Raw genomic sequence first — 27,270 nt, forward strand, 5'->3', positions numbered from 1 at the left:
GGCGTTTCTTGTTTCGAAAGTAAAGTTCGTTGCTTAATTAGGTAGTAAAACTAAAATTCTTTTTTCGTATTAGAAATGATTGTCCAAATAATACAACCCTGTATAACATATACTTACACAACATGAACTAGGTCAAGCTCGGGTAAATGGTATTGTTAATCTGTCTGAGAACAGCGACGTGAAGTTCTTACGACAATTGTAAACCCGCTACCGCAGTAAATCTCGATTGTGTCAGCTTCTTTCCGAAATTTGTGGTCGAAACTCACTTCTTGAGGACTCGTTTGGTCATCTGTATTTCCCAAGCCAAGCTGACCATGTTCACCCCAACCCCATGTCTTAATCACTCCATCCTCGGTCACAATAGCAGAGTGCTCAGCTCCAGCTGCAACGTGCACAATTCTACTCCCTTCGAGGTCGGGGACTTTCTCCAGGACAACTTCCCTCGGATCTGTCAAATGTGCAAAGAATCACACACGCAATCAGCAGTGATCGCAATTCTAGTACAAATGTACGATGATCATTCAGATGTGTCAAGTTTCTGCGAGTGTTGATTGGGTCGGATCAAAGGCATTACCTGCTAAGTGCTTTATTGGAGTAATTTTTTCGGGATTACTAAGAACTCCATGGTGATTTCCACCAAGCATAAAAACTTCTCCACCTGTTGAAAATATATTCGAGGCTGCTACATAAGGACACTATCTTTTCACCAGGTAAAAGGAAGCAAAAAACAAATAAACGGAACTCGTTATGGCATGAAATGAATGCCCATACCCGTCAATACTAAAGAATGATTCCATCCGACAGCAACTTTGGTAAACAAGAACGATGTAGATAAACGCTGTGGGGAGTGAGCACTTAAGATGTCACCGAACCCTCTTCCCCAAGTGTACAAATGCCCATCAGCTAATGTCATAGGCAAGAAAAGAAAACAGCAATCAGAAAACTAAATTACTGAGGCGAATAGCGTTCAATTGGACAGTGGCTGGCATGGAAAGTTCTTAGCTCTTACATCGACTGGAAGATTTCAAAGCTCGGCATCCATGATAGAAGCAATATCATCTGTTTTATATGACCAAATCAAGAAAGAGTAAGTTTGTTGGCCTCACCAGATAACGCTGCACTTTGATCTCCATTTGCAGCAATGCTAGTGATTTTTAAGCTGTCAAATCCATGAATTCGTTCAGGAATATTAACTAATTTGATCTTATCCTCGGAGATACCCAGTTGACCACACTTCCCCGAACCAAACCCATAAACTTCATCTCCTGAAACACCTGCTATATACTTGATTTGAGAAACATCATACACTTGAACTAATAGGCCAAATATTGAATAAATGGAATTCCTTCATGTTGTAATACAAAAACGCAAAGCTTTAAGCATGTCGTAAAGCATATACATCATATAAATCAGCATCTCTACCTTAAAGCTCGGGTCAAGAGAAATATACAAGATCAACCTTACAGATTACCTTTCACCAAAACAAGCGAATGGCGCATCCCGCATGCTATCTGCTCCACGTTCTTATCAACAAAGAAGGAGACTTTGACAGGATAGCAATGCGACTGGAAATCACCATGCCCGAGCTGGCCAAACGAGCCATCTCCGCACGTGAAAAGATCCCCTGCATCTGAAAACAAGCGAGAAAATTCCGAGAACCAGAAATAAGTTAAGAAGCCCCGGCACTTCAAGTTGCCACCAAGTTAAACACAATGCAGCAAAAGAAGAAATATTCGACTATTGGGCAAAATCTAACTTGGTTTTCGATTCTCGACGGATACAAACATGCGTAAAATTATCAGAGATTCACTAACGCATTCCACCACAGAATGTAAAATATCAACTGCCTGAGAGCGGATGTCGGCATAGCCACATTGGTTAGAGGAAACGTGCTTCCCCTATGCACCCGAGTTCTACATGGACTATATTAGTTTAAAGTAGAATACCTGAAACAAAACCGGAGTGGTTCCAACCAGCAGAAACATGAGTAATGAAGAGGTTGTTCAAAGACATTACAAACTTAGGATTTGGACTGTTGACCGTTTCAGGATGACCCAGTTGACCAGACGTGCCCCTTCCCCATGTCAGCACCTTCCCACCTGAAACGGATGTTTGTTTTTTCTAAGAAGAAGAAAAATTGTAAGTTTTATGGTATTCGGTGAAGGAAAGGATGAGACCTGAGGTTAAGGCGAGAACGTGAGCGCCGCCGCAGGCGAGGGAGCAGATGGATCCGGCGGCGGGGGAGAGAGAAGGGAGGCGAAGCAGCTGAGGGAGGTGCTCGTCCTGTAGCCTGCCCGTGCCCAGTTGCCCGTCCGTTCCTGCCCCCCAACTCCATATCTGTTGCTCGCTGCTTCCTTCTTCGTCGTGCATTGCTACTCTGCTTTCTTCACTCTCTTTCATTTCTACGGTGCCCCCTGATACTCTTCCTTCTCAATAACTTCTGCTTTCTGTGATTCTATTAAATTTCTCATCGTTTGGGCTCTTTGGGCTCCGACTGAAGGATCTTGGGCTTGGATAGACCCGTAAAAGTGTGTTTAATTTTAAATAAAAAAATAAATAAATGATTTCTAATTGGAAGATGTTATGTTAAGATGTGAGGAAGGATCCCAATATTTGGATCCGGATGGGACCCCACTATTTGCTCGGTTTCGGGTTCCGGATGAGGAGGCAGGGGACGGAGGCGTTTGGACCCGGAGTAGTGGGCGTGGTGGGAGAAGTAGGGTTTATCTCCCTTCCGGCTCATGGTGTTGTTTCGTTTAGATGTTCGGGTGGACAGTTCAGTTTCCGGGTTGTTGTTGCGATATAGTGATGTGTGAGTTCGGAGTTTGACCGTCCATGTGGGTTGACTATTGGTGCTACTGACCACAATTATAATGACTACAACTCTAATAAAATTTTTAAGTTTCAGAAATACAGCATTATAATACAATCAGTTAGATTTTTATTTTTAAATTTACAATTAATTATATATTACAATTAGTGTACTGATCAGTGTTTCGGCACACTAAAAAAGTCCTCCAACAATACCTTATATCAATATATCATGGGTTGTATCACATACACACACGGTTTTGGTGATATTTTATCCGTAAGAAAATGAAGTAGTTTTTGTAATATTGTATTTTGTAAGAAAAATGAAAAACAACCAACTATTTCTTTTGATCTGTTGTAGTTTGTAACAAGAGTGTGCATGAAAAATCAACTCTACGGAATGGGGATCAGTTCTTATAATGCAAGAAATGTGTATAATTTTTATTCATTTGTTTTTTTTAACAAACGATATTATCTACACTAAAACAGTGATGATCATTATTACTTTTTTTATCGTAGCGAGGGAGAGAGAATGGAGTTCTTCACGAAGTTCGAGACAAATTAATGAAAAAGAGTTTCTCTATGACCTCCTTGTTTTGAGTCAAATTCATATTTAACGAAAACCGACCTTCAAACCTCTTACTAATACCTGAAGAGGAATACAGTAATACCAAGTGGCATATAACATTACCTAAAAATGGAAGGGGATGCAATAACTAAGTCAACTCCGATTGTCTTTGTTGAGAGAAAATTGGACCAATTTATTTGTTGCTTTCCCACCCCTCAGTGCATAACTTTTGACTCCATCGGAACCTCGTTAATTCCTCCACGCTTGTTACCTTGTGCCGTTCAACCCCCGATGCTCATCTCAAAACCTTGGCCAATTCCGGAAATTTCACTATAAAAACCCAAACTTTAAATAAAACCACCCTACAATTTCCACCCACTTTCTGATATTCTGATGGGTGTCTATAAATCCCTGCCTGGACGCAGTAAAATCCTCACTCAAAGAGCTTAACTCCCCAACAGAAACCCCCTAAAACCTTGCCTCAATTCGAAAGCCACAATCTTTTGGGTTCTATCAGTTGAACTCTGCAGCAATGGCTGCATCTCTGTCAGCATCCCCATCGCCATTGACGTCATTTTTGTCTCTCAGAAAAACCCACTTCGTATTTTCACCAAAAAATTGCCGCCCAATCATTAACCGCAACAAACAATCCCCTTTCTAGCCCCAATGCAGACTTTAAGTTTCAAACTTTGCCCAAATCAAATCCCTTTTTAGCAATTTTCACCCCTCGCTCGCGCTGCAACGGGAGTTTCCTCACGTGGGTTTCCTGAAACAGACGAGGAAGATGAGCTTTTGCCGTTGTTTAAGGAGCGGCCGGTCAAATTTGCCTTCTGGGTTTTGATCTGGGCATCTGTGTCGCTTGCCTGGTTCGCGGCTTCCGGGGATGCAAATGCTGCGGCTGCGGCGGCGGCTGATTCCATTAGAGCCTCCAACTTTGGCTTGAAGATTGCGACGGTGCTTCGAAGCTCCGGCTGGCCTGATGAGGCTGTGGTGTTTGCTCTTGCCACACTTCCGGTCATTGAGCTTCGTGGGGCTATTCCTGTTGGTTACTGGTTGCAACTTAAGCCTGTTCTGCTAACAGTTCTATCTGTTCTTGGGTTAGTCTTTTTTCTCTACTATAGCCAATCAGCACTTTTTAAATTCTACATGAGTTTTGTTGGGATTTGTTTCACCAATGTTGTTTAACAAGTTACGATGTTGCCTTTAATGATTGCTTCGTATCTGTTTGATAGAATCTGCCTGCTTATGGTGCATTTAGTATTTTGTACTCGATGAAGAATGTAAAACGTCCCACATCGGTAAATTGACAGATTGAAAGACAGAACATAGTGAATGGTTCCACTGCTATCGGTGTTATTACAAGTGGGCCGCTAGAATGTCTGTCTGAAATCCTGACATTCGTAATGTCTATTGCCCTTTGCCCATTCAATCAAAAGGGTGCTTCAAGTTTTAGCATTTTACCTTTCTGCACTAGCGATGGCATTGTGGTGTCCAATGTGATAGTTTTGTGATCTATAAGTTTTTCATTAAAATTCACGAAGTAAGGGAGTCTGGGAATTGACTGAGTTTGGGACTATGTATATGTAGGAACATGGTTCCTGTGCCCTTCATCATACTTTACTTGAAGAGGTTTGCATCGTTCCTTGCTGGAAAGAACAAGGCCGCAGCTCAGTTCCTTGACTTGCTATTTGTGAGGGCTAAAGAGAAGGCTGGCCCCGTAGAGGAGTTCCAGTGGATTGGTCTGATGCTTTTTGTGGCTGTGCCTTTCCCCGGAACAGGAGCATGGACAGGGGCCTTCATAGCTTCGATTCTCGACATGCCATTCTGGTCAGCATTGTCTGCAAATTTCTTTGGTGTTGTACTGGCCGGGCTTCTGGTAAATTTGCTGGTGAACCTTGGCCTCAAATATGCAATTGTTACTGGTATTGTCCTCTTCTTTATTTCCACAGTTCATGTGGACCATCCTTCGCATTCTTAAGAAGTCCTTTCGCTCATGAAACTGACATTGAAATTTTAAATTTTAACTGATGGTTGAGTTTTTGAGATTGTGTACAGTATCTATCCACTTGCTACATGTCTGTTTTCTCAAATTTTCAATGCATAATTTGACTCAATACTCAACATGCTGTCGAAGATCTATGAATGCTTTGCAATGATGTGAATATGGAAAATGAAGGAATGTGTGACGACTCTTGAATATTTAGTTTAGCGGTCATAAACCCTAATAACCTTGTACTTTGTTACTAATATGATCTGTTCAGTTGTGGTTCGGGGCAATTAAAGCAAATGTATCGGAACTGAGTTGCTGTGATCTATGATATGCTTGCCTTTGGGTTAAGTTTTGTCTTGCCTTGTCATTTGATGAATTATGCTTGTTAAACACAATGATTGGGAACATATGGGATAGGGTTTAGTCGTCGATCTAAATCTATCCTCTCCGCTTGTCTAAATCTATTTCCCAAGCATTGCTAAAGAATGAAACATTCTAGCATTGGAGGGAATTTTTCCTACTCATTGATTTTGTACAATCATGTGCATATCTCTCTCATCATGGCAAGCGAGATAGACGCATGCTTGTATATAATCGGTAACACCTGAGAATCTCTCAAGGAGTTGGAAGTTGAGCATTCTGGGACCGAAGGGGATGGCGAGGTGTCAACTAGTTCGTATTGGGCTTTAGCATTGGATTGCTTTTGCTTGATGATTTGTAGGCATCTCAAGTGGCCCAAAGTAGGGTTGAAGGGCAAATCTGACTGCTCATATAAGCTTACACTATTTCCATAACTGCAGACTTGCACTATTTCTGTAACTGCACATTGTAACCAATCGTAAAACTGCAGACTTGCACTGTTTTATGGAATCACAAACGTGCAAGCATACATCTTATAATAATTTGGAAGTAGAAGCTCCAAGGTTAAACTAATAATAGGTAAAAATTAAGCACATTTTTGTAACAGCATAGATCACTATTCTTAGACTCGTTTGGAAGTGTTTAAAATGACTAAAAGCTTTTGACGAAAATATTTTTGAAATCAATCATCAGTAAAAATCCAAGTGGATCCTGCAAAAGTACTTTAAGTGCTTATTGAAAGAAGCATGTATCTAGTGCTTCTTTCAAAAAACACTTAAATGCTTTCGAATCCAAAATCTATTTTAAAAGCACTCCCAAACGAACCATATATTAGTTCATTTCATGTTGTGTTTATATTAGAATCAACATAAGAAACTGCAATTGATTTTCTTGTCCAATTTCGAGTGTAAGATGCAGTATTCATATTGAGTTTCAATCCTAAACAAAATAGAACGATCATCATCTTTTCTAGTAGATTTTTACGTACCAATTTGAACATTATAACCGGGTTTAAATCTTATTATCATACTCACATTCTAACGTATATACCCAACAATTCATCACACAAAATATGTATCTTCTGAAATGAGTTGTGGTATCTACAAATTCTCTCACATTCAAGTTCAAATTCTCACTAGATATGCAATGTCGTAATCGATAAAACTTAAGCAAAATGTACATGATATAATTTTCTATGATTAAGTCAAATTCTAATTCCTTGAAATTGATCCTCAAGAATGATAATTGATTGTAACTGGTGAGGAAGCTGGTGCCCTCTTTTCTTTCTTTCTTGGAGCCTGTTAGCCACACATATTAAGTTAGAGCAAACTTTTGGAACTCAAACTAATATTTATATAATATTCATTTGTCGGACTCAAATGGCGCATATAAAAGTTGATAATTACCTCTCAAAAGCAAAAGTTTGGATCAAATTAGGTCAAATTTCTGGTCTTATTGATTGCAACCAACCATTTACTATCCACAAATAGCTTTTGTGAGTTAGTGGCAGTCAGTCGCAAATTATTTCTTAAATGCACCAATGCAACAACAGATTACAGTGCTTTGGAATTAAAAGATCAAGTGATAGAAATTCAAACCTGATTAGAGCAAGGACATCTGTGCTTCAGTTGAATTTTGTGGACCAAATACTTGTAATTACGCTTGTGCAAGTAGTTATAACCATCCACATATATAGAGGACTTAAAGAGAAGGGATCCCATATTTAAAACATTAGGATTAGTTGTGAGGTCTACATCACATTAAACTTCAATAATCCAAACTGTTTATTTTTTTAGTTGCACTTCTTAGATCATTTTTTTAAATATTAGCCAAATAAAAAATATATCTAATTGAGTTCAAGGAAATTGATAAAAACTTTGTTCTATAAGAAATAATAAAACTTCATGTGATAAATACATGCAAATGGTTTAAGATTGAATTGAATTTTTGTAAGAATGATCTATGAATTGAGACTTACAAAATAGAGAATTCAAATCGTAGAAGTTCGATGTAGAATGAATTTCACAACTAATCTCTATTTTTTTAAGAAAAAAAATGAGAATTTCTTCCCTTAAAAGGCGCATATATATATATATACATATTATACTATACATATAACAAGTAGGATGGTAGACGAGAATCTCTAAAGCTTGGTGCATTTCGGTGGTGGAGGGGGGACGCCAACTTAGCTTGTTTTATTCACCCTAACCACCTTGGCACAAGAATCTCTAAAGCTTCGTGCTTTTCGGTGGTGGAGGAGGCCAACTTAGCTTTGTTTTATTCATCCTAAACTAATCACCCTAGCTCTTTAACTACCCTATAAACTTTCCTAAATTTCATTGATGATTAGATAACCTGCCCTGCAATGTTCAAACAATAAAGCATCATTTGAGAACAATGAAAGATCAAGCGAGGACGACTCTAGGATTCATAAAATGAAAACTACATCTGAAAAATATATATCTTAAGCGTTAAAGTTTGGTGTTGGTAAACAGTTTCATGTCACTAGGAAACTTGAATAGTAGACACTGTCCAGTTAATGCGTTATAAATTTATACTTATATTTCAGATTTAACAACACATTGTTACACTATTACTAAACAGCACCGGACACTCAATCAACCATATATCAGAGAAGTTCATCCTAGTTTTCCACCTCGTTAAGCAAATCAAATTATGGTAATATTGTTTTATATATCAAGTTAAGAGATGTGTAAGCTTAGAAAAGAGAGAAGTAGCAATGGTGGACTAGCAAATTATGGAGATGAGAAAGATCTTTGAGAAATGACAAAACATGCACTAATCTCCTAATTATGGGAGGAACCATGCAAATTGAATTTTTTCTTTTCTTTTCTTTTTTTTTTTTTTTCAATTAAAGTAGAGGTTAGGATCTTAACAGGGCATACTTTGCCAAGATTATAAATACCCACCAAGTGTTTGCTTCTGCATCTTCCATTCCTTCCAGTTCTCTCCTGCAATTTGAATACTTTCCCTCAGCATTGTAATTCCAAAGTATTCAGAAAAAACCATCAGTATATTAATATATTTGTCATAGCTCAAGTGACTAAGAACATTTACTTTTACAACCAAGCATGCAATTAGGGCAAGAAGAATAGCACATTTAGCTTCAGGGCAAGAAGAATAGCACATTTAGGCTAAATGTTCTATTCTTCTTGCCCTAATTGCATGCATTGAAATGGTCTGCATCGAAGGTAGGTTGCTTTTACCAAAGAACAAAGAGTCGATCAAAACAATCGAAGCCAACCCTAAAAGACAATTGGGAGAGAAAGTCAGCCAACTCGCTTCCCATCACCACAGTGCTAGTCCCAGGATACACCTCACAGTACTGCTCATAATTTTGGTGATATTTCAGGTACTTATGCAGCATATAAAGATGATTTTAGACCTACAACACCAGGTAACAGCCCTGGGGTTGGTCATAAATTCACAAAAAGCAGAGAATACATGGTATCAAAGGTTGGGGATTTTCGTACTGCAGGAAGGGTGATAATTCTGGTTCTCAATGCATAGTTTGATTCAATACACAACTTTCTGTAGAAGTTCTATGAATGCTTTGCGATGTGCTGAATCTGGGAAATGAATCAATGACGACTCTTAAATATTTAGTTTAGCGGTCGGAAACCTTAATAACCTTGTATTTTGTTACTACTATGATTTGTTCAGTTGTGGTTCGGGGCAATTAATGCACGTGTATCGGAACTGAATTGCTATGATCTATGATATGCTTGCCTTTGGATTAAGTTCCTTGTCATTTGATGGGGTATGCAATTAAAGTGAAACAGTCAGTTCATTAGGTTTTACATAATCATCGATCTAATTCTATCCTCTCTGCTTGCCTCTCTCTCATCATGGCAAAGAGAGATAGACGCATACTTGTATATAACTGGTGACACGCAAAAATCTCTCGAGAAGTTGGGAGTTAAGCATTCTGGTTTCGTTAGGGTATATCCTGTCATGTGCTAGATTGCAGGGAATGGCTAGGTGTCAACTATTCTTATTGGGCTTTAGTATTGGATTGCTTTGGCTTTAATGTTGTAGGCATCTTAAGTGACCCAAAGTTAGGTTGAAAAGCAAAGCGTTGGACTACACTTCACAGTGCGTTGCATATGAGACATTCTTCGGTAAGGGCTTCCGGGACACATCATCCGTATACTAATATACATAAGAGGGATACCCACATTCGTGTTCCACATTGAACTACTTTGGGTGGACCCTAATACATGAATAGCTTTTGTATGTCTTAGACGAACGTGTAACGTGACACGAAAGCTTCTACTAGATGAGGAAAAAGCTCTCATATTCCATGTTTCATACTTTTTTTTTCTTTTTCTTTTGCCACATGAACTCATGTGGCGAGAAAGCAGTGATGCTCACTTAAGGTCTTCATTTTGTGGACTTGGCATGACCAACTCTTTCTCAGTCATAGAATCACTCGGCAAGAGAGAGAGGAAGAAAGGATAAAACGAATGTACATTTTTTTTTCTACCAACACTAACCTCTATACTTAAATGAGCAATTTAATGAACCAGACTTACATTTACATGACGTTTTAATCTAATAATGCAATATTATATAGATAAAAACTTAAAATCGACATTTCCTGGAACATTGTTTTATTAGACCCAGAAGATGGTCAGCTTATCCAACCAGGTTCCTGCTGCTATGCATAAAGCAAACGGACCCCAGTTAGCTTGTCTAAATAACTGGCCCACTTCCATACTTGCATCAGCTGACAAGTTGTGGGCGGCCACGTGGGTAGTAGGACCCACGAAAACGACCGTACACTTGTGACATCACCCGGAGAGGAGTGTGGGCGGTCAAACAAAGGCAGACCTGCGAATACAAACAAAAGCCCATATCACAATCCGGGGGCCCAATTTCAACGTATTGCCCGCCCATTTACATCTTATCCTGCCACCCATGAAACACAGTATACTGAAAGGGACCCATCATCGCCTAATCAACCACCATGGAATGCTTGCCACGTAGCATGCGTATCTGCATCCACGGCCTCCAATGTGGGCCCTGTCCATTTAAAATCCTATCTGGTGTTGTGCTGTCCCAATAGAAAGGTGCCACGTACATGGATTGCTCTAGCCGCTTCTGACACCTCCGGACAATGTGATTGTCCTCTTCAGAAGTGGGGATTATGAGATCGTCGGTACTCTGGTGGTCTGGTTTGATAAAAAATAATGAGATCCTCTCCTCATCTTCTTTAGTACATCGTATTTGTTTATCATATATTATACGATCAAGTTTTATTAGATACTATTTATATTTAATTTTAAATAAAAATATTTAAAATAATTTTTATTTCACGATATGAGGATTTTCAGGATTATCACGTAAAGGATTCAAAAAGTATCCTAATTCGAAAAAAAAAAAAATCTAAAAGTCGAAATATTGAAGTGGCCATTGGCAAATGGCTTGGATCCACGTGGCATAGTTTGCCAACTAATGAACTACTTGCTGGGGAGTTTTCTTGAGCCATTAGAACTTGTGGTGTGGTCACTGTTGGAGCTCTCACTTCTCACACGGAACCCATTGATGTGTGCTTGGATTATCTCTGCTAATTAATAAAGAGAGTTAATAGACTCATCCCATAATTCTATTTCTTCACCTATCTTATATTTTCATCCTTTATAAAGAAATGAAAAAATAAAAACACTATTTTCTCCCCCCTAATATTCCTAAAATGTCTTTGCATTGATTTAACTTTTCACTAAAAATTAAAATAAATAAAAACTGAGAATAAGAAAGCCACCCTCCCACACGAGCCTGACACCACAAAACCCAGCTCGATGACAACCTCTTTCACTGCCAGCCAACCTTTTCTCTCTATGGAAATTTGGAGGAGAAAACATTAACTAGCAACGACATCCTCGATGTTTCACAAACCGACAATGACGATTTCAATTGAATTGAGTTTGATTGAGATGGAGAAAGAAAAATGATTAGGGTTGTAGAAAAAAGAGGATGGTTGCGGTCATAAGTCAATTTGGTTTGGAAGTGACTCTGGCTTGTGGGTTTTGCGGTGCAGGGAAGGGGTTGCTGGGATATTCCCTTTTCTTCTATTTTCAATTTTGTTTGCTTCCAATTTTAACATTGATTGGATGCGTGGCTCGAGCTTGTAATATTCTTCTCAGATGGGATTGTTCATGGCTTCTCATATTCTTCTCCGATAGCATTGTTCATGGCTTCTCATATTCTTCTTTAGAAATATTACATTGTTCTTTCACTTTTATTTTTATGTTTTTTAGCTAAAAAAATAGATGAGGGTTCATTTTTATTAGGGTTTTAAAAGTCATTTCACAAATGCCCAAATATGACATTACATTTTTATTAAAAAGTGGGTGTGAATAGAGGGTTGAGAGGGTTGAGGGGTGGGTATAACACCACTCTTAATAAAACACTCATTGTTAACCAAAATCTTATAAAATTACCAGTTTAACCCTCTAATTAAAATAAAACATGAATAAGAAATATGAGACAGAAATGTAATTTCATACAACCAAATTTTACTTTTTTTTTAAAGCTGCACCTACATGTAATCCTAACATATCTCTAACTAAAAAAAAAAAAAAAACTTTCCACTCCCACATTCTCGATCACTCTCTTTCTCTCTCATTCTATTTCAAAAACAAAAATAAAAAATCTTCTCACATACATTGTGTGTGTCCATATGCTAGTAACTAATTAAGAGAAAAACTTGTGTAAGATAGTCAGTTATTTGTATTGTTAGATTGATCTTACAAATTAGAGCTTTCATGTGTTTCTGTCATCTGATCCAAACTTACAATCAGAGTTTATCTCGACCTTAGAGAGTGAACTGATTTGCCCCAAATGTACAAGTTAATAGTTTGCTTGAGTGAATAAACGCTTTCTTTTTCTCGTGTGTGATTGGGAATGTTTGTCGTGACAAAAACTCCTCCTAACCCTCGATCGAATTTTTTTTGTTTCCCAATCGAGTAGAGCATGTTTGGGCGATGAAGTTTCCACCTTCGTATCCTATTGCTTCCCTATCGAGTCGAACATATCATCCAATAACGTCCGTCTTAAGAATTGACAGAGTTTTTAAATCTCTTCACGTCAGAATTTAATTATAATAGAACTTCACAAACACGATTAAAAAGTTTTTTGATGATTAAATTAAGCCATTTAGAAAATAACCCCTATTGCTTGGAGTTTACACATTAGTCCAACTTGGACGGCAGCATCTTTTATCCCACTCCTTGTATCTTATATGCCCTTTCATCTTTTTCAAGTTGATTACGCAGCTAGCCGGGACTTAAGAGCAAATTTTACGAAAAATGCGGTTAAAGACTAAGCATAACGAAGAAAACAAATGATATAAAAACATGGTTGAAATCCATGCACTATAATTTCAGTAAAAAATTAAGAGGCTGGAATCATCTCCAAATCGTTTTCATTGAGATTTTCTAATCCTGAGCGTTCAACACACAATTAACGGTCAAGGTTCATTGTGTGTTGAACGCCAGCCCAAATCGAAGCTTTGCACCTATTGCACCAGCACTGACAATCCTTCTCTCTTCACCACAAACATAAACTTTAACCGTCGATAATGTGTTGAACTCTCAGGATTAGAGGATTCCGAAGAAAGGGATCCAAAGAGAATCCTATAACTCAATTGGGGTCAAATCAAAGTTACTGTTTCTTTCTCTTCCATCCAGCAAGTTAAAAATTTCACATCTAAGCAAAGGTTCTATTTTTTTTTCACGTGAAGTGTAACAAACCAGTAGAACTCATATCTCTCTATCCCATTAAATTTTTCCATTTTTATATTTCTCATGGACCATGCATGATGCAATCTTTATTCTATAAAATTAAATTAAATAAATCAGAGGACCATATCCGTAAATATTATATTCCCTCATTAGGGTTTGTTTTACAATTTCAAGGACTCGATTTCTTGTGCAAAATCCCACGCTTGCATCAGCAAGATTTTTCTGCAACGGACGCAATCTTGAGGACAAATATGTATATAATAAGCTTAAAATATTGGAAAATAAAATTGTTATTTGCACTTTAAAAAATTTCATTTCACATTCTTCATAAGTGTATTTTTCTTTTTAATCATATAAAGTTTAAAATGCAAAATGAGAGTTTTAGAGTAAGAATAACAATTTTCTTAAAAAATTGTATGTACAAAAGTTGAAATATTTATATATTTTTATATAATATTTTCATATTTTTAAATGAACAATATTGGTTATAAAATTAAAATTAACTCGTACGTTAAGGAATAATGAATTAACACCGAATTTGTTGCACGGTGGGATATTTAAATTTTAAATAACCTACAGAAGGTGTCAACATCCGCAATAAGCTATTGGGATCGGGGTTGTCCAAAAAGTCATTGCCATTGCCAGTCACACACAAGTAATTGTCACGGAAGAAGAACCATACCAGAAAATTTGACTTTTTAAAAGCCTTATTTCTCTAAATATCCACCATTTTTTTCATGTGTTCCTCTCTCTCACGCTGTTATTAAATTAAATACTTGTCTTGGCCGTCATTCCATCTTGAACCGAACGAGGGCAAGATGGTTCGTTTTAATTTTCTTTAAGAAATTAATATTTTAATGAATGATGCATGATCATATTTTTTTACCATCTTCAACCGAGAGCAGTTATAGGGCCAACATAGCCCTGTAACAAAAAAACATCTTCAACCGAGGGCCAAACATAATTTATTATTTAAATTTAAAAACTACAACTTCAATTTCAAAATTACAACTTAAATTTAAAAACTACAACTTATATTTAAAAACTACAAATTAAATTTAAAAACTACAACTTAAATTTATAGGAAAATATTTGTAAAAAAAAAAATTCAAATATAACTGCTAGCTGGCGTCAACTAGCCGTTGCATTCAAATTTATGGCCTGACCTGGGGCTGGCTGGCTGGGTTGGGCCAGTCGGTTGGCCTTTTGGCCCATGTTTGTCCAGTGGGGCCCATGAGCCATTTGGCTTAACCCTCGGTTGAAGATGATTTTCGGACTATTTTCGACCATCTGGTCATCCTTCGATTAGAAATGAACTTGCTTCACAAACATTTAGCATTCAACACATTAATTTACTTTAAAAAAAAAACCCAAAAATATTAAACATTATTGATAATAATTTAATCTTCTTTGGAGTGCGTGTGCTTTGTTACGCATCAAGTGATGCGAGTTTTTAGCATGCCGAAAAAACGATCTAGTGCAACAAATGTAATTATATAATTAGTTAGAAATTTAAAATTCGATAATAATTCATATTTTAATGTAATCTTTCCCAGAAATTTAAAACAATCTGCTTTAGGTAATTCTCTGTGAACATCTGCCAAGATTGGTTTTTTTTTTTTTGTGTCGATATTGTTTTCCGATCGGAGGCATGAATATTCAAACCTGAGATCTTTGGCAGTATGGTCAATGAAAAATTGTCGATTCATAAACCGGAAACATGCACATAATTAGTGGCTAATTATTTGATTCATTTCTCCTTTTAACCATAATCACAACTCAGAACTAATTAGATAGCACAATGGAGCAGCACTGCAGCAGTCTACGCTCTGAAACATGACCATCTCTCCCTCAATAAGGCCAGAAACAAAAGGGCTGCTGATCTTCCAAGGGGATGTACCCGAAATTACTAGAATTTGGAGGGGGTAAATTATCATAGCAGCAATCTTCAAGCTTTAACAAGTATGGCTGTGGTGGGGGTAAAAGCGTCTTTCCGAGGTCATCATCTTCCTCCTGCGAGAAATCGGACTGATCAGCTGGTTCAAACACATGAGAGGAATCCGCCGGCTCTAACAACGGTGAATGGTTTTCGGTGCAATGCGGGCTATCCGAATCAAAAATATCGCTTTTCGCCGAACTTGCATCCTCTTGCTTGCACACCACCATTGCCCCTTTGGTCACAGTTTCAGAATCTTCATTCGGAATTGCAATCCGGGTCACCAAATCCGATGAATCGATTGCGTTGTGTGAATCCGAATTTCCGCCGTCAGGCTTTCCTTTCTCTCTCGAAAGCAAAATGTCCTTGAGGGAATCAACCTGCTTACACATAAGAAAACTAAACCATTACCGTTTACTCAAAGTATGACACACATAGCTGAATTTAACGGCTGAATGTGCGATCAAGGATCGAGTTCATCATGCGAATGTGAGCGACTAAAAGGCAATGCCTGTCGAATTTAGGAATTTATTATACCTCGTTCCTCAAACTTCCATTCTCCTTGAGGAGATTATCAACATCAACCTTGAGCTTATCATAGCTGGCTTTCAATGAATCATAATCCTTTTCCAACTGCTTGTTTTTATACCGCGCCCGGCGGTTTTGAAACCAAATTGCTACCTGGCGAGGCTGCAAGCCAAGTTCGTTAGCAAGTTGCACCTTCCTCTCAGGTTCGAGCTTGTTTTCTGACTCAAATTTCTTCTCCAGAAACTGAACTTGATTCGCCGTGAGCCGCCTTTTCTTTCCGGGTTGATGAAGGTAGCTACCGTAATAATCGTCATCCTCGTTTTCTTGTTTGGGTTGGAAGAATGGCCTATCCAAGCAGTCCCCTTCACTTACATTTTCAAAATTAACCATTGAATTTGAACCTGCACAAAAAATGGAGCAACCAAATTATAAAAGTCCTCTAATGTTGTTTACGGGCTGAAATTAGCAACTAGAGATATTCAACATATGTCAGCAAAAAGCTTCGATCTTTCAATCTTCACTTGCAAAAAGCTTCGAACTTTCCATCTAAACATGTAAAAAGCTTCAAGCGTTTCATCTGAACATGCAAAAAGCTTCAAGCTTTCGATCTAAAGATTCAAAAAGCTTCAAACTTTCAATCTTAACACGTTAATTCAGCAAGAACTGGCAACAATTAGAAGAAAAAATGCAGAAACAATCGATCTTTTACCAATTCTTACATTAATTCAAATGGGAAGTGTGAAAGTTTCAAGCTTTAACATTAATCCATCAAGTCAACCAATAAAAACCCATTAGTCTAAATTTTCAGAAAAGAAAAAAATAATCAGAAAGGCAACAATCCCAACAAATAAAATAGCAAAAGTAAAAATGCAAAGCAGATAAAAAAATTACCATGAAAAGAAGAGGAAGGAGTGGGAATCCAGAGAGACTCGAGAACGTCAGAAGAGCGAGGTCGCTTTTCGTTTCGGAAAATTACTTTCATGTCCGCAGAAGAACCGTGGAGTTTCCCACTCGTCATATATGTTAGCGTAATCAGTTTACAAAATTTAATAGGATTTCAGGCGCTTAAAAGTGGTGGGTTTAATGTCAGAATCACTGTAATGTGGAAAGTATGAGAGAAAGAGGAGATCACGCCCATCACTCACGAGAAGCTGTGAAAGTTACTAAGAGCTTGGATGAGAGAGAAAAATATGGTGAAATCATGGGGTTTTTTTTTTTTTCTGCGGAGGAAGAAAGTGTTCTGCAACTGCAAGGTTTTGATTTTTCTATGGCTGGGAACTTGTGAAGACCAGAAGTTTTACAACTTTGAGAGAGAGAGAGAGAGAGAGGGCAGAGAGAGAGACAGAGAGACAGAGGAGAGGCGAGGAGAGGAGAGGAGGAGAGATTCTTCTATTCGGGTAAGAGCTTGGTGGTGGGGTTATAAGGAGCTCTGCTGAAAACAGACAGCCAGACAGGAGGCTTTCTTTTCTGCGGGGAGACTGGGAGAGTGGACAGGTAGGTGGAATTACCGAATTGCCCTCACTTCTGGTTTCTCTTATCCAATTCCTTGCTTGCAATTCTAGACAATAGAGTAAAATAATAGTGTTTTTTTTACTTTGTATTTTTATGAAACTAGCAACTACATGTTTGAATACCGAGGCTTCTAACAATGAACTTGTTCTAGGCTTAAGGATTAATTGGATAATTTTGAGAAGAAAAGCGTTATTGGCACTTAAAAAATTTCATTCTACATTTCTCATAAGTGTATTTTTCTTTCTAAATTAAAAAATTTGGAGTGTAGAATAAGAAATTTATAGTGCCAATAATAATTTTCTTTTGAGAATTTAAATAAAAAAATAGTGGTTAAACTTGTGACGATTTGATTTACCATTTGCTTTTTTTTTTTTATATATAAAAGAGGAAAAAGTGTTGACAAATCACGGTTATATTTTTCTTTCCAGTCCGAAAAATACCAGTTGAGAATTGCACCCAATTTGTAGTCATGATTAATCAAATTCACAACTTGCAAAATATTAAGTAGATCCACAGATTTACCACTTGTTTAGTTAAGGTAAAAAGTTTTGGGTTCAAAGATATTTGAACTGTTTGTTTGAAGAAAAATGGCCAAATTAAGCTACTTGTGTTCTGCTACTCAATGCACAAGTGGTCATTTTACGTTTAAGTGATGTGATCCTTTTAGCTCGAAAAATATTACTCAACAAAAGGTCAACGTCTCCTTCTCAATTTCAAAGCTTCGCTAAGGTACGAACTTAAGTGATAATGGACATATTCTTTTATAACTATAAAATAAAGTCATGCTATTTATATTTATATTTTTATTTATATATATATTTTTTAATTTTTGACCGTTAAGTAAAAAAAATTAAGGACTAAAAGTTAATCATCTGTGAAACCTTCCACCTTCCAAAGGAGGGTATTTTGGTAAATGGATATGAGTACAGTATATAAGATTACAAGAAGGGAAGGGTCAATGAGCCCTATGCTATGGCCCTACGGCTCTTTAGTTTTAATTTTGTAGGGTACTGATGACTGACCTACCACGCTCTCAGTTTTCCTTCCGACTCCGTGGCTCCATCGGCGCAACCTCCCCATCCGCCGCGTGTCCTCAATATCGGCTCTTGCTTTAATTTTAAGGAAGTGGTATTGGTATTTTAAAATTTTCATTTTACACTTTTTTTAAGTATATTTTTATTTTCTAATATAGAAAATTTGAAATGTATAATAAAATTTTAAAATGCTACTAATAATTCCCTAATTTTATCTTATTTTATATTCTTTTTACATGCTCACGGGTCACAACTTCAACTGTTTTACTTTGAAAATTTATGGTACAAAAGAATTTTATTGATATAGACAAAACAAAAAAATAATTTTCTAGTTTCGGTCGACTTAAAAGATTTTAAGCCTAAAAGCATTTTTATTTGTTCAATAAAAAACACCTATAAACAGTGATAATATCACAAAAAACTTGTGATATTTTTAAAAACAGTTTCGAACAAGCCAAAGTATTTTCTTTTTTTCTTTTTATTGGTATAAAAATTGAAGTTATATATACGGGCTACGAGTTTAACAAATCTCTAACTATATTAATAGTTTATTGGTGCTTACGACTTGAGAGTTCAGAAGGTTGCAGCAAGTGGGGGTGGGTATAATATTCAACAGAGATGTTCAGATGTTCTTCTTGATAAGCTTGCTGCTGCGATCGGGCAGTTGAGTGTCATGTCCAAAGTCAAGGCTGCCAGTGGATGCATGGACTTGCGAACGCCGTACGTTTTGAATTTTGGTTCCACTACTCAGACTCAACTCTCACAATGTCAAAGACTTTGCTTGGATTTCCGCCCATCTGATATATTTTATGCTACGATCGAGCCAGGTTTTCAACAGTTATTTTGTTGTTGTTGATATTTTAACGGCTAAAAACTTCGGATTATAAAATAATTTGGAGTAGCCTAGGATTTCGTTGCTTAAGTTCAACTTCTCATCGACTTAGTTGACATATTGAGTCTGGCATGCATATCATGCATTTGTGCATTATACATATAGCCGGCTTCCCTAATCAGATCATTGGAGGACCTTATCGTGTTATCCCATCAAGGATGGTTATGATCTCTATTTGCACTCAACTAGATTATTTAGGCAGTCAGATGCGTGATGATTTCGTCTACGATATTTAAATCTTGTCCTCCAATTATTGTAAAACGACTACTAGAAAAACTACAATGGTGAAATGTTCTAATGGAAAACACAAATTACATATCTGGATTTCTTTTTGCAGCAACTTTCCATAATTCCGAACGATCATCGTTTACATGTCCATATTCTTGATTTTGATTTTACCATATATGCATAACTGATTTGAGGACAAATTAAGTTGTGACCAAGGACCTGCAAATCAAGCCTGGTGATTAATCAACTGGATTTGGTTAGAATAATGTTCTTAATTTGTACTGCTTTCTTTTTTGTTTGGAAATTGATTTCTACACACCGTATTTAGCCTCTTACATACTCATGCTTAATCATGATCGTTGGTTCTGTTTGATTTATGAAAATCACTTCCCTTCTGTTTCCTTTGAGGCATCGTGAATTGCTTGTGACCATCTACTCTTGTGCACCCAGTTTCCGGTTTTCTTAGGGGACCATCAGTTCGAAATTTAAATCTCATAGATCACAAATAACTGAAAGCAGAAAAAAGCATTGGCCATGAAGATAGAACATAAGAAGTAAATCCAATCTGTTTTTGAGGACTGAGAGCAGAATGCATCCAACATCAAGCACATTGCTCTATATATATAGCCACTTTAACTTGTGAGGCTTCGGGTCGTACATTGTTCTGTTTGTGTTATCTGAAGGAAGCACTGGTGCCCTGGTTACGAGTACATGCATGAGCCATGAGGAATATAGAAACTGTACTACTGCCCTAGCTACCTGTCTTTTATTGGTTGCTAGCTAGCAACGAGTACATGCAATTCTGCTAGCTAACCCTAGCTCGCCTTCATTCTTTCCAAGCTAGAGATGCAAAGCTTTCCGAACAGACAAAATTTATGGAGCACCCAGATGTCATCCTCAACAAAAGGTCTCATCATGTAAGATGTAACACTTCATGTTTTAGGTGCTGCATTGCATATAAAAGGTAGTCTCTTCTTTCCCTGCCAACTGGTTCCAAGCATGGTTAATAGGATCATAGGAGGAAAATTTACCAAGCAAAGAGAAAAACTATAGTACGTGCTATTGGACAACGTGACTCATCCACCCGCGAGTCCTCACACACAAAAGCCATAATCTTTATATGTTGTCAAAGTGGCAGTCTCACTGAATACTGTCACATATTATAAATTGTGCCTAACTGACCTTCTCCGGTGACTTAATAAGTGAGGAGTGAGATTGACACAATCGTACTATACGTTTTACTATTTAAGTGTTTCCAGGTTAGTAGATGCAACTAACTTTTTCTATATTTATGAAAATGTACTAAACTGACAAGAAACAAAACATGAAAACTAATTAAAACTAATTATGGACAACATATCAATCAAATATCGACGAATTAGTGATAAACGAGATTGAAATTTCCAATGTTATTTGCCTAATGACGTTGCATGAGAACAAAAGGGTGTTTTGATTTTAAGTATTTTTGGTAGATGTTTGAAACACAAATGCATCATATAGCCACTCGAAACAAAAGCACATCGCTATGATTATTTGCCAATCGTGAGCTCCCTAAGATTCATTGCAAAAAACCCAACAATCTCCCTCGTAGACTCATACAGCACCTTCAGAGAGCTCAAGCAAATCCACTCCCAAACGCTCGTTAACGGTGTTCTCAACGACCCTCACTTTGTCGCCGCCATTGCGCTCAGAAACCCCACCAATTTGTATTATTCCAATCAAGTCCTCGACCAATGCCAGAACCGAACACTCTTCGCCTTCAACTCCATGATCAGAGCCTATTCCAAAGGCTCCACGCCATCCAAAAGTTTTGACTTTTACAGCAGAATTCTCCGATCAAGTGACAATCTTTCACCCTATAACTACACCTTCAACTTCTTGGTCCGCACGTGAGATCAGTCCCTCCGGCCATAGCGGCTTGATAAAAACTGGTTTGAGAACGACCCACGTGTTCAAAGCGGGTTAAGTTTCATGTATTCTGAATTGGGTTTGTTAGGTTCGTGCCAGAGTGTTTGAGAAAACTTTTGGGCCTGATTTGGTATGGCAGACTGGTATGGTGAGTGTTTGCGTAAGATGCGGTGATGTTGGTTTTGCACGGGAGCTGTTTGCTGAAATGCCTCAGAGGGACCCCGTTGCTTGGAATGCGATGATTGCAGGTTATGCGCAATGTGGGAAGTCTAGAGAAGCCTTGAATTTGTTCCATTTGTTGCAAATGGAGGGTGTGAGGGTGAATGAGGTGTATATGGTTTCGGTCTTATCAGCGTGTTCCCACATGGGGGCATTCGATCAAGGTAGATGTGCTCATGCATATATAGAGAGAGGAACAAGGTGCGGATGACAGTGGCGTTGGGGACTGCACTCATCGACATGTATGTGAAATGCGGGAACATGAAAAAGGCCACGGAGGTGTTTTGGGATGAAAGAAAAGAATGTGTGTACGTGGAGTAGTGCATTGGGAGGACTAGCCATGAATGGACTTGGTGAGAAGCGTCTTAAGCTTTTCTCCCTTATGAACAAAGAAGGGGTCCATCCAAATGAAGTTACGTTCGTTTTGGTTCTAAAGGGCTGCACTGTGGTTGGACTAGTTGAGAAAGGCCGTCATTTCGATTCAATGAGGAAATCATGTGGGATTGAACCTCAACTAGAGCACTGCGGATGCGTGTTAGATTTATATGGCCATGCTGGGCGTGTAGATGAAGCCTTGAACTTCATAAACAACATGCCAATGAAGCCTTGGGGAGCTTTGCTTAACGCTAGTAGGATTTACAAGAATATGGAAATAGTTGAGCTTGCGTCAAGAAAGATAGTAGAACTAGAGGCCAAGAATCATGGTGCTTATGTGCTTTTGTCCAACATATATGCCGATTCCAAGCTTTGGGACGAAGTTAGTAACGTGCGGCTGACTATGAAGGCAAAAGGTGTGAGGAAGCTTCCCGGTTGCAGTGTCCTAGAGGTTGATGGTCGTAGGAGACAAGTCTCATTCTCGATATAATGAAATTGAGACAGTGTTGGGAGAAATCTCCCGCGACTGAAGTTGGCGGGTTATGTGGCTACTACAAACCCTGTGCTGTTCGACATAGAAGAAGAAGAGAAAGGATTCGTTGTGTAAACATAGCGAGAAGGTTGCGATTGCTTTCGGATTGATCAGTTTAAAAGAAGGCGTGCCGAATAGGATTGTGAAGAACCTCAGGGTCTGTTGGGATTGCCATGATGTACCAAAATGATATCTAACCTTTTTGACAGAAAGATTACTGTGAGAGATTGGAATAGGTTTCACCATCTTAAAGATGATGAGTGTTCTTGCAAGGGTTACCGGTGATGCAAAATGTTCATTAGGATTTTTGTCCCTTAAGTTTGACTGGAAAAAGGTGATGCAAAATAAAGCTGATTATTCACTCTTTGTTCTGTGAGGTCATTTGCAATTTTTCTTTGTTGTATACTATCTCAAAAGTCAAAAGCGATCAAGAAAAACACTGTTTGCTCTGTGTAGAGCTTTCATCTTGTGACATTTTTTTTTAAGGAAAAATAACGAAAAGTTTAAAAAAAAAATTAATTTTAATGAAAAATGATAAATAAAGATGCAATGAATAGTACTAAAAAAGATTAAAATGTGATTTTTCATTAAAAATAAACAGTTGTTTCGTTAAATTATTTTATATTTATACTTCCTTCTGACATTATTTTTGGACCAAAAATCTAATCATTAATGGGCTATAAGAGTCCATTATGCTACAGTCCAGCCAAGCCACCACAATTGTTTAGATTTCAGAGTATTTCTTTGTACGCCCAAGTTTTATCTGACACCCATTAATTTTATTTAAAAAAAAAAAAGAAAAAACTTATACTTATATATATAATTACCATAAAAGGCTTAATGATTTCTTAAGAAAAACAATTATTTTCTTTGAACACTTATACGTCATCTGTAAGATTCATTCGAATTTCTAAATCTTCTGTTTTTGAGTTGCCACTTTGATCACCTTCATCATTCTCACCGCCATTATTAGTAGTATTTTGAAAAAAAATGTATTTGTTTACAAAATCTATTTCTTGAAAGTGACTCGTTTCAGATTGTTGTTGCTTTGAAGGAGTCCTCCATCTCCATTAATTTGTCCACCGTTAGGCCTATTGTGAAAGATGTTATATCAATGATGCTGTGATTACTAGAGTTCATCCTTTCCATGTGCGCTGCCAAGCTAACACCATCGTCCATCAACTAGCTCAATATGCCCTTCACAGTAGTTGCTTTTGTTGTTGGTTTAAGGATCCCCCGGACCTCATCTATGATCTGTTAATTGAATATTGATGTAATTAGGTTGCTGCATCTTTCTGCAACTCCTTTGTTTTATACGTTCTGCTTTAATCTTCTAATGAAAGATATCATTTCTCTTTAAAAACATTCACCGAAATGGTCCTTCTACTGTGACCAACTTAAGCAAAGAGACATTTCCAAGAAAAAATCTACACGTCTTTGTAAAATTAGGCATGGTTTCCTTTTTGATATATATGAAATTAACAAGCCTTCGGGCTAAGTCGTTGTTTGGTTGGTCCCTTTTTTTGCTGTGTGTAAAGTAAAAACATTTAGGAAAGATAGAGAAACTTTGTTGTGGCAAAACTACCACTACACATTACCACTAGCCAATTAAGATCCATTTAGCTGATGAACAAGACCAATATTAATTTTAATTAAATATGCAATCATGGATCTTGCATAGTTCGTACTCAGAACACAATTGAGAAAGAATCTTCAAATCTTTGTGTATGATTCATGATGCAATATTAAGCTCGTCCTGAAGTTCACCGGTGAAGTTCTTGTCCTCCTTGCGCTACATACTACTTTTCATCATAATATTTATCTGCATGTGTGAGGTTATCTTTTTCATAATGTGTTAGTCCTCTTCTTTTTATCAAATTGAACGTGACACTTTGTGATTATGACTGACAATGAGGAGCTAATCTCGTTTAACCACTAACGCAACATTAATAATCAAGTTCAATGATGCATGGATGTCCATGCACCAATTTTAGGTCAACTTAAGACTTCTCCATGCCTAAATCCAATTTCAATTACAATTCTTTTGCTTCAATAGTTGAATTTGAATTAGTTTCTAATGCTGACATATTAATCTGTTACTTTCAGGCCCTAACCTTCGTTATTATAGGTAGGCAAGAAGGAATATCCACGTAAACAAATTATGTATTAATCATAATAATTCTCTAAGGTCAATGGTAGGAGAGATGAGAATCCCAATCCTCAACTCAGATAATTGTTATGATCATGTTTGTTGCGATCGAGTTTCATTTTAGATTCCTGTGTTCAGAGCACGTAGACAAGAGATCTGAACAACTTAATTCAATCATATGCCCTTATTAACCCATTTCACTAGTCCACTTTACAAAAATTCAAAAACTTGAACAATTCATATATCTTTTTCTCTCTCTTAAACAGTCTCTCTCTTAATCCGCATACTGTGGACATAGAAATTCTATGTGAATCTTAATCTATCTCTGTTGTGGGTATTTTATTTCTTGGGAGACAAAGCACGAAATTCAAACCATATAAAATGTTGTATAATTAATTAATTCGCGGATCATATTCAAATGTGTCACCATTAAGTTCTTTAATCTTTGTTTAAGCTTGGTCTCCACACCAATTAAATTGCAGACAAAACAATTTCGAAGCGCTGTTTGTGCCCCAAAATAACAGCTACATTACTCGACTATGCTCGCAGATATTTTAATCCTTGCAAGCTTCTAGTGTATTCAAGGTTTTGATTAGAAAATTAATTACTAGTATAATTACAAAGAGTGCACGGACATTTCAAAGGAAGTTGTGTTCGATGTGCCGTATCTTCCAAAAAATATTATTGTTAAGGTTGTGAACGGGTTGACGTCTCTCATACTCTATGGATTAGTGTAATATTGTCTCAGGCTTGGGACCCACCTCCTGAAGAAACAGTTAAACTTCATGTGAATGTCTCTCGGCTCTAAGCGGTGGAGAAATTTTTCATTATGATCATCACATGAGGTGGTATATCATGTGTCTTTATATAAATAGTGTGTTATGTGTGTTAAAAGATTAATAACTTAAAATTTAAAATTTTCTACTACTTACATAAAAACACTCAATGTACTATCCGTATTCCCATCACAACTAAAAATTTTCAATGTTGAGGGGAGTATTACAAGGTAACGGTGGTGATTGGCTTGGTAGGTTTTCTGTCAACTTGGCCAAGGCAGCTGGTTGATGTTGAAACACGAGGTCTTTGTGTGAGATGGACTCAGCTATAGCCGTTAATTTAATTAACACTATAGTCAATACCAGCTTTTATCCTCTTTCATCATTACTGATCAGTGTTGACAATTTATAGTACACATAGAGGACTATATTTAAATTTTTTTTTTCTGATGAAATATTTGTTTTAATTTAGAAAATGAAAACCTTGCCATTAATTGATCCATGATATTTCATTTCGATTAATTACAAGAGATATTATCATTTTAAGTTATACCAAAATTAATAATTATTTAATGCTTTATGTATTAGAACAATCCACCACTTATTTAATTGACCCAAAATATATATGTGTTAAAAGTGTTCCCACTCTTTAGTGGTTTTGATCCATAAGATGACAAACATCTCGCTGAACTATATTGTGTGTTAGCCAACAAAAATTAGAAGAGTTACAGTTTATTGGATTGATGTTTCCAATTAAATTTGATTTTAAATCTTTTGAGATGTCACATAAGACCGCTCCAGATTTATCTATGTGACATATTTTTCTTGAAAAGGCAATTGTTTTTTGCCACTAGTTTACTAGTGTCCAAGCAAGTTGCAAGGTATGTGCTTCCTTCTTTGCCAAGGAAAATACACCACCAAAATTCCTTTCTTCAAACTGAAGCATCATTTGTTATCTAAAAATTAAAATGAGCAAATCGTGACTGAAAACAATTAATTTTCAAATTCTGGGACGAAAACTCTATAGTGTACGCCGCCTCTACTTTTTAGAAAGAATGGAAGATATTCTTAGATTAAGAAATTAATGTTTTTGTTTGTTTTCTTTATGGTTTGGAATGAAAGTCAAGTTTCACCTACTCGTAAGTCTTGTATTAGTTCGGATCATCACTAGGCAATACATACATGATAACATCAGTCGTTCATGCATATCATAAGATCATAATCGTTTGTATGCATATAATAAAGCGATAGGTCTATCATTAGTAATCTAACATGAAGTTTATTATATGCATATAGTTATTTACGGCAGTTGCGTAAAGCAATTTTGCCTATGTACCGTGATACGGGTTTGATCCCCACGTATCATCCTCCTTTATTGAACTAACTGTTTAACCGTTAACGCTCTCGCTCAACTCAAAAACACGCAGCTCATATAATTAAACCTAGAAAACAGAAGAAAAAGCACCAAAAGTGCATGTTATGGTTAGTTTAGGCATCTTTCTTTACTAGGGTTTCTAGCTGACTTAATTTTGTGAAAAAGTGCAAACCTTGAGATGTAACTCCTGATCATCGTATTTTGCAGTTGAAGGAACAAAATTAAGATAGAGCTACTGGATGGATGGAGGGTGTGTATAATAAAACCGATAACAAATGCTGCAACAAGACATATTCTAAGATTAATTACTG

The 27,270-nt window shown here is 37.1% G+C and overlaps 2 protein-coding genes and 2 pseudogenes across 2 annotated transcripts; 2 read left to right on the forward strand and 2 right to left on the reverse strand.

Moving 5' to 3' along the window:
• Positions 1 to 45: 45 nt before the first annotated feature.
• Positions 46 to 2,446, reverse strand: LOC125477693 (ultraviolet-B receptor UVR8-like). Its single transcript, XM_048585100.1, has 7 exons — positions 2,178 to 2,446; positions 1,947 to 2,099; positions 1,472 to 1,630; positions 1,107 to 1,274; positions 772 to 903; positions 575 to 658; positions 46 to 448 (listed from the first exon to the last, which is right to left on the reverse strand). Exons 1-7 carry the CDS (start codon positions 2,398 to 2,400, stop codon positions 156 to 158), a joined length of 1,212 nt encoding a protein of 403 aa, XP_048441057.1. The 5' UTR covers positions 2,401 to 2,446; the 3' UTR covers positions 46 to 155.
• A 1,465-nt stretch (positions 2,447 to 3,911) lies between these two features.
• LOC125477719 lies at positions 3,912 to 5,500 on the forward strand (annotated as a pseudogene).
• Positions 5,501 to 15,218: 9,718 nt separating this feature from the next.
• Positions 15,219 to 17,335, reverse strand: LOC125477805 (homeobox-leucine zipper protein ATHB-54-like). Its single transcript, XM_048585280.1, has 3 exons — positions 16,851 to 17,335; positions 15,969 to 16,360; positions 15,219 to 15,811 (listed from the first exon to the last, which is right to left on the reverse strand). The coding sequence occupies exons 1-3, from the start codon at positions 16,975 to 16,977 to the stop codon at positions 15,347 to 15,349; spliced, it is 984 nt and encodes a 327-aa protein (XP_048441237.1). The 5' UTR covers positions 16,978 to 17,335; the 3' UTR covers positions 15,219 to 15,346.
• LOC125477720 lies at positions 17,161 to 23,025 on the forward strand (annotated as a pseudogene).
• Positions 23,026 to 27,270: the final 4,245 nt, after the last annotated feature.

The sequence above is a fragment of a genome, unplaced genomic scaffold (genome assembly GCF_019419815.1).
Source record: "Pyrus x bretschneideri cultivar Hongxiangsu unplaced genomic scaffold, Pyrus_bretschneideri_v1 Contig22, whole genome shotgun sequence".
NCBI classification, from domain to species: Eukaryota; Viridiplantae; Streptophyta; class Magnoliopsida; order Rosales; family Rosaceae; genus Pyrus; species Pyrus x bretschneideri.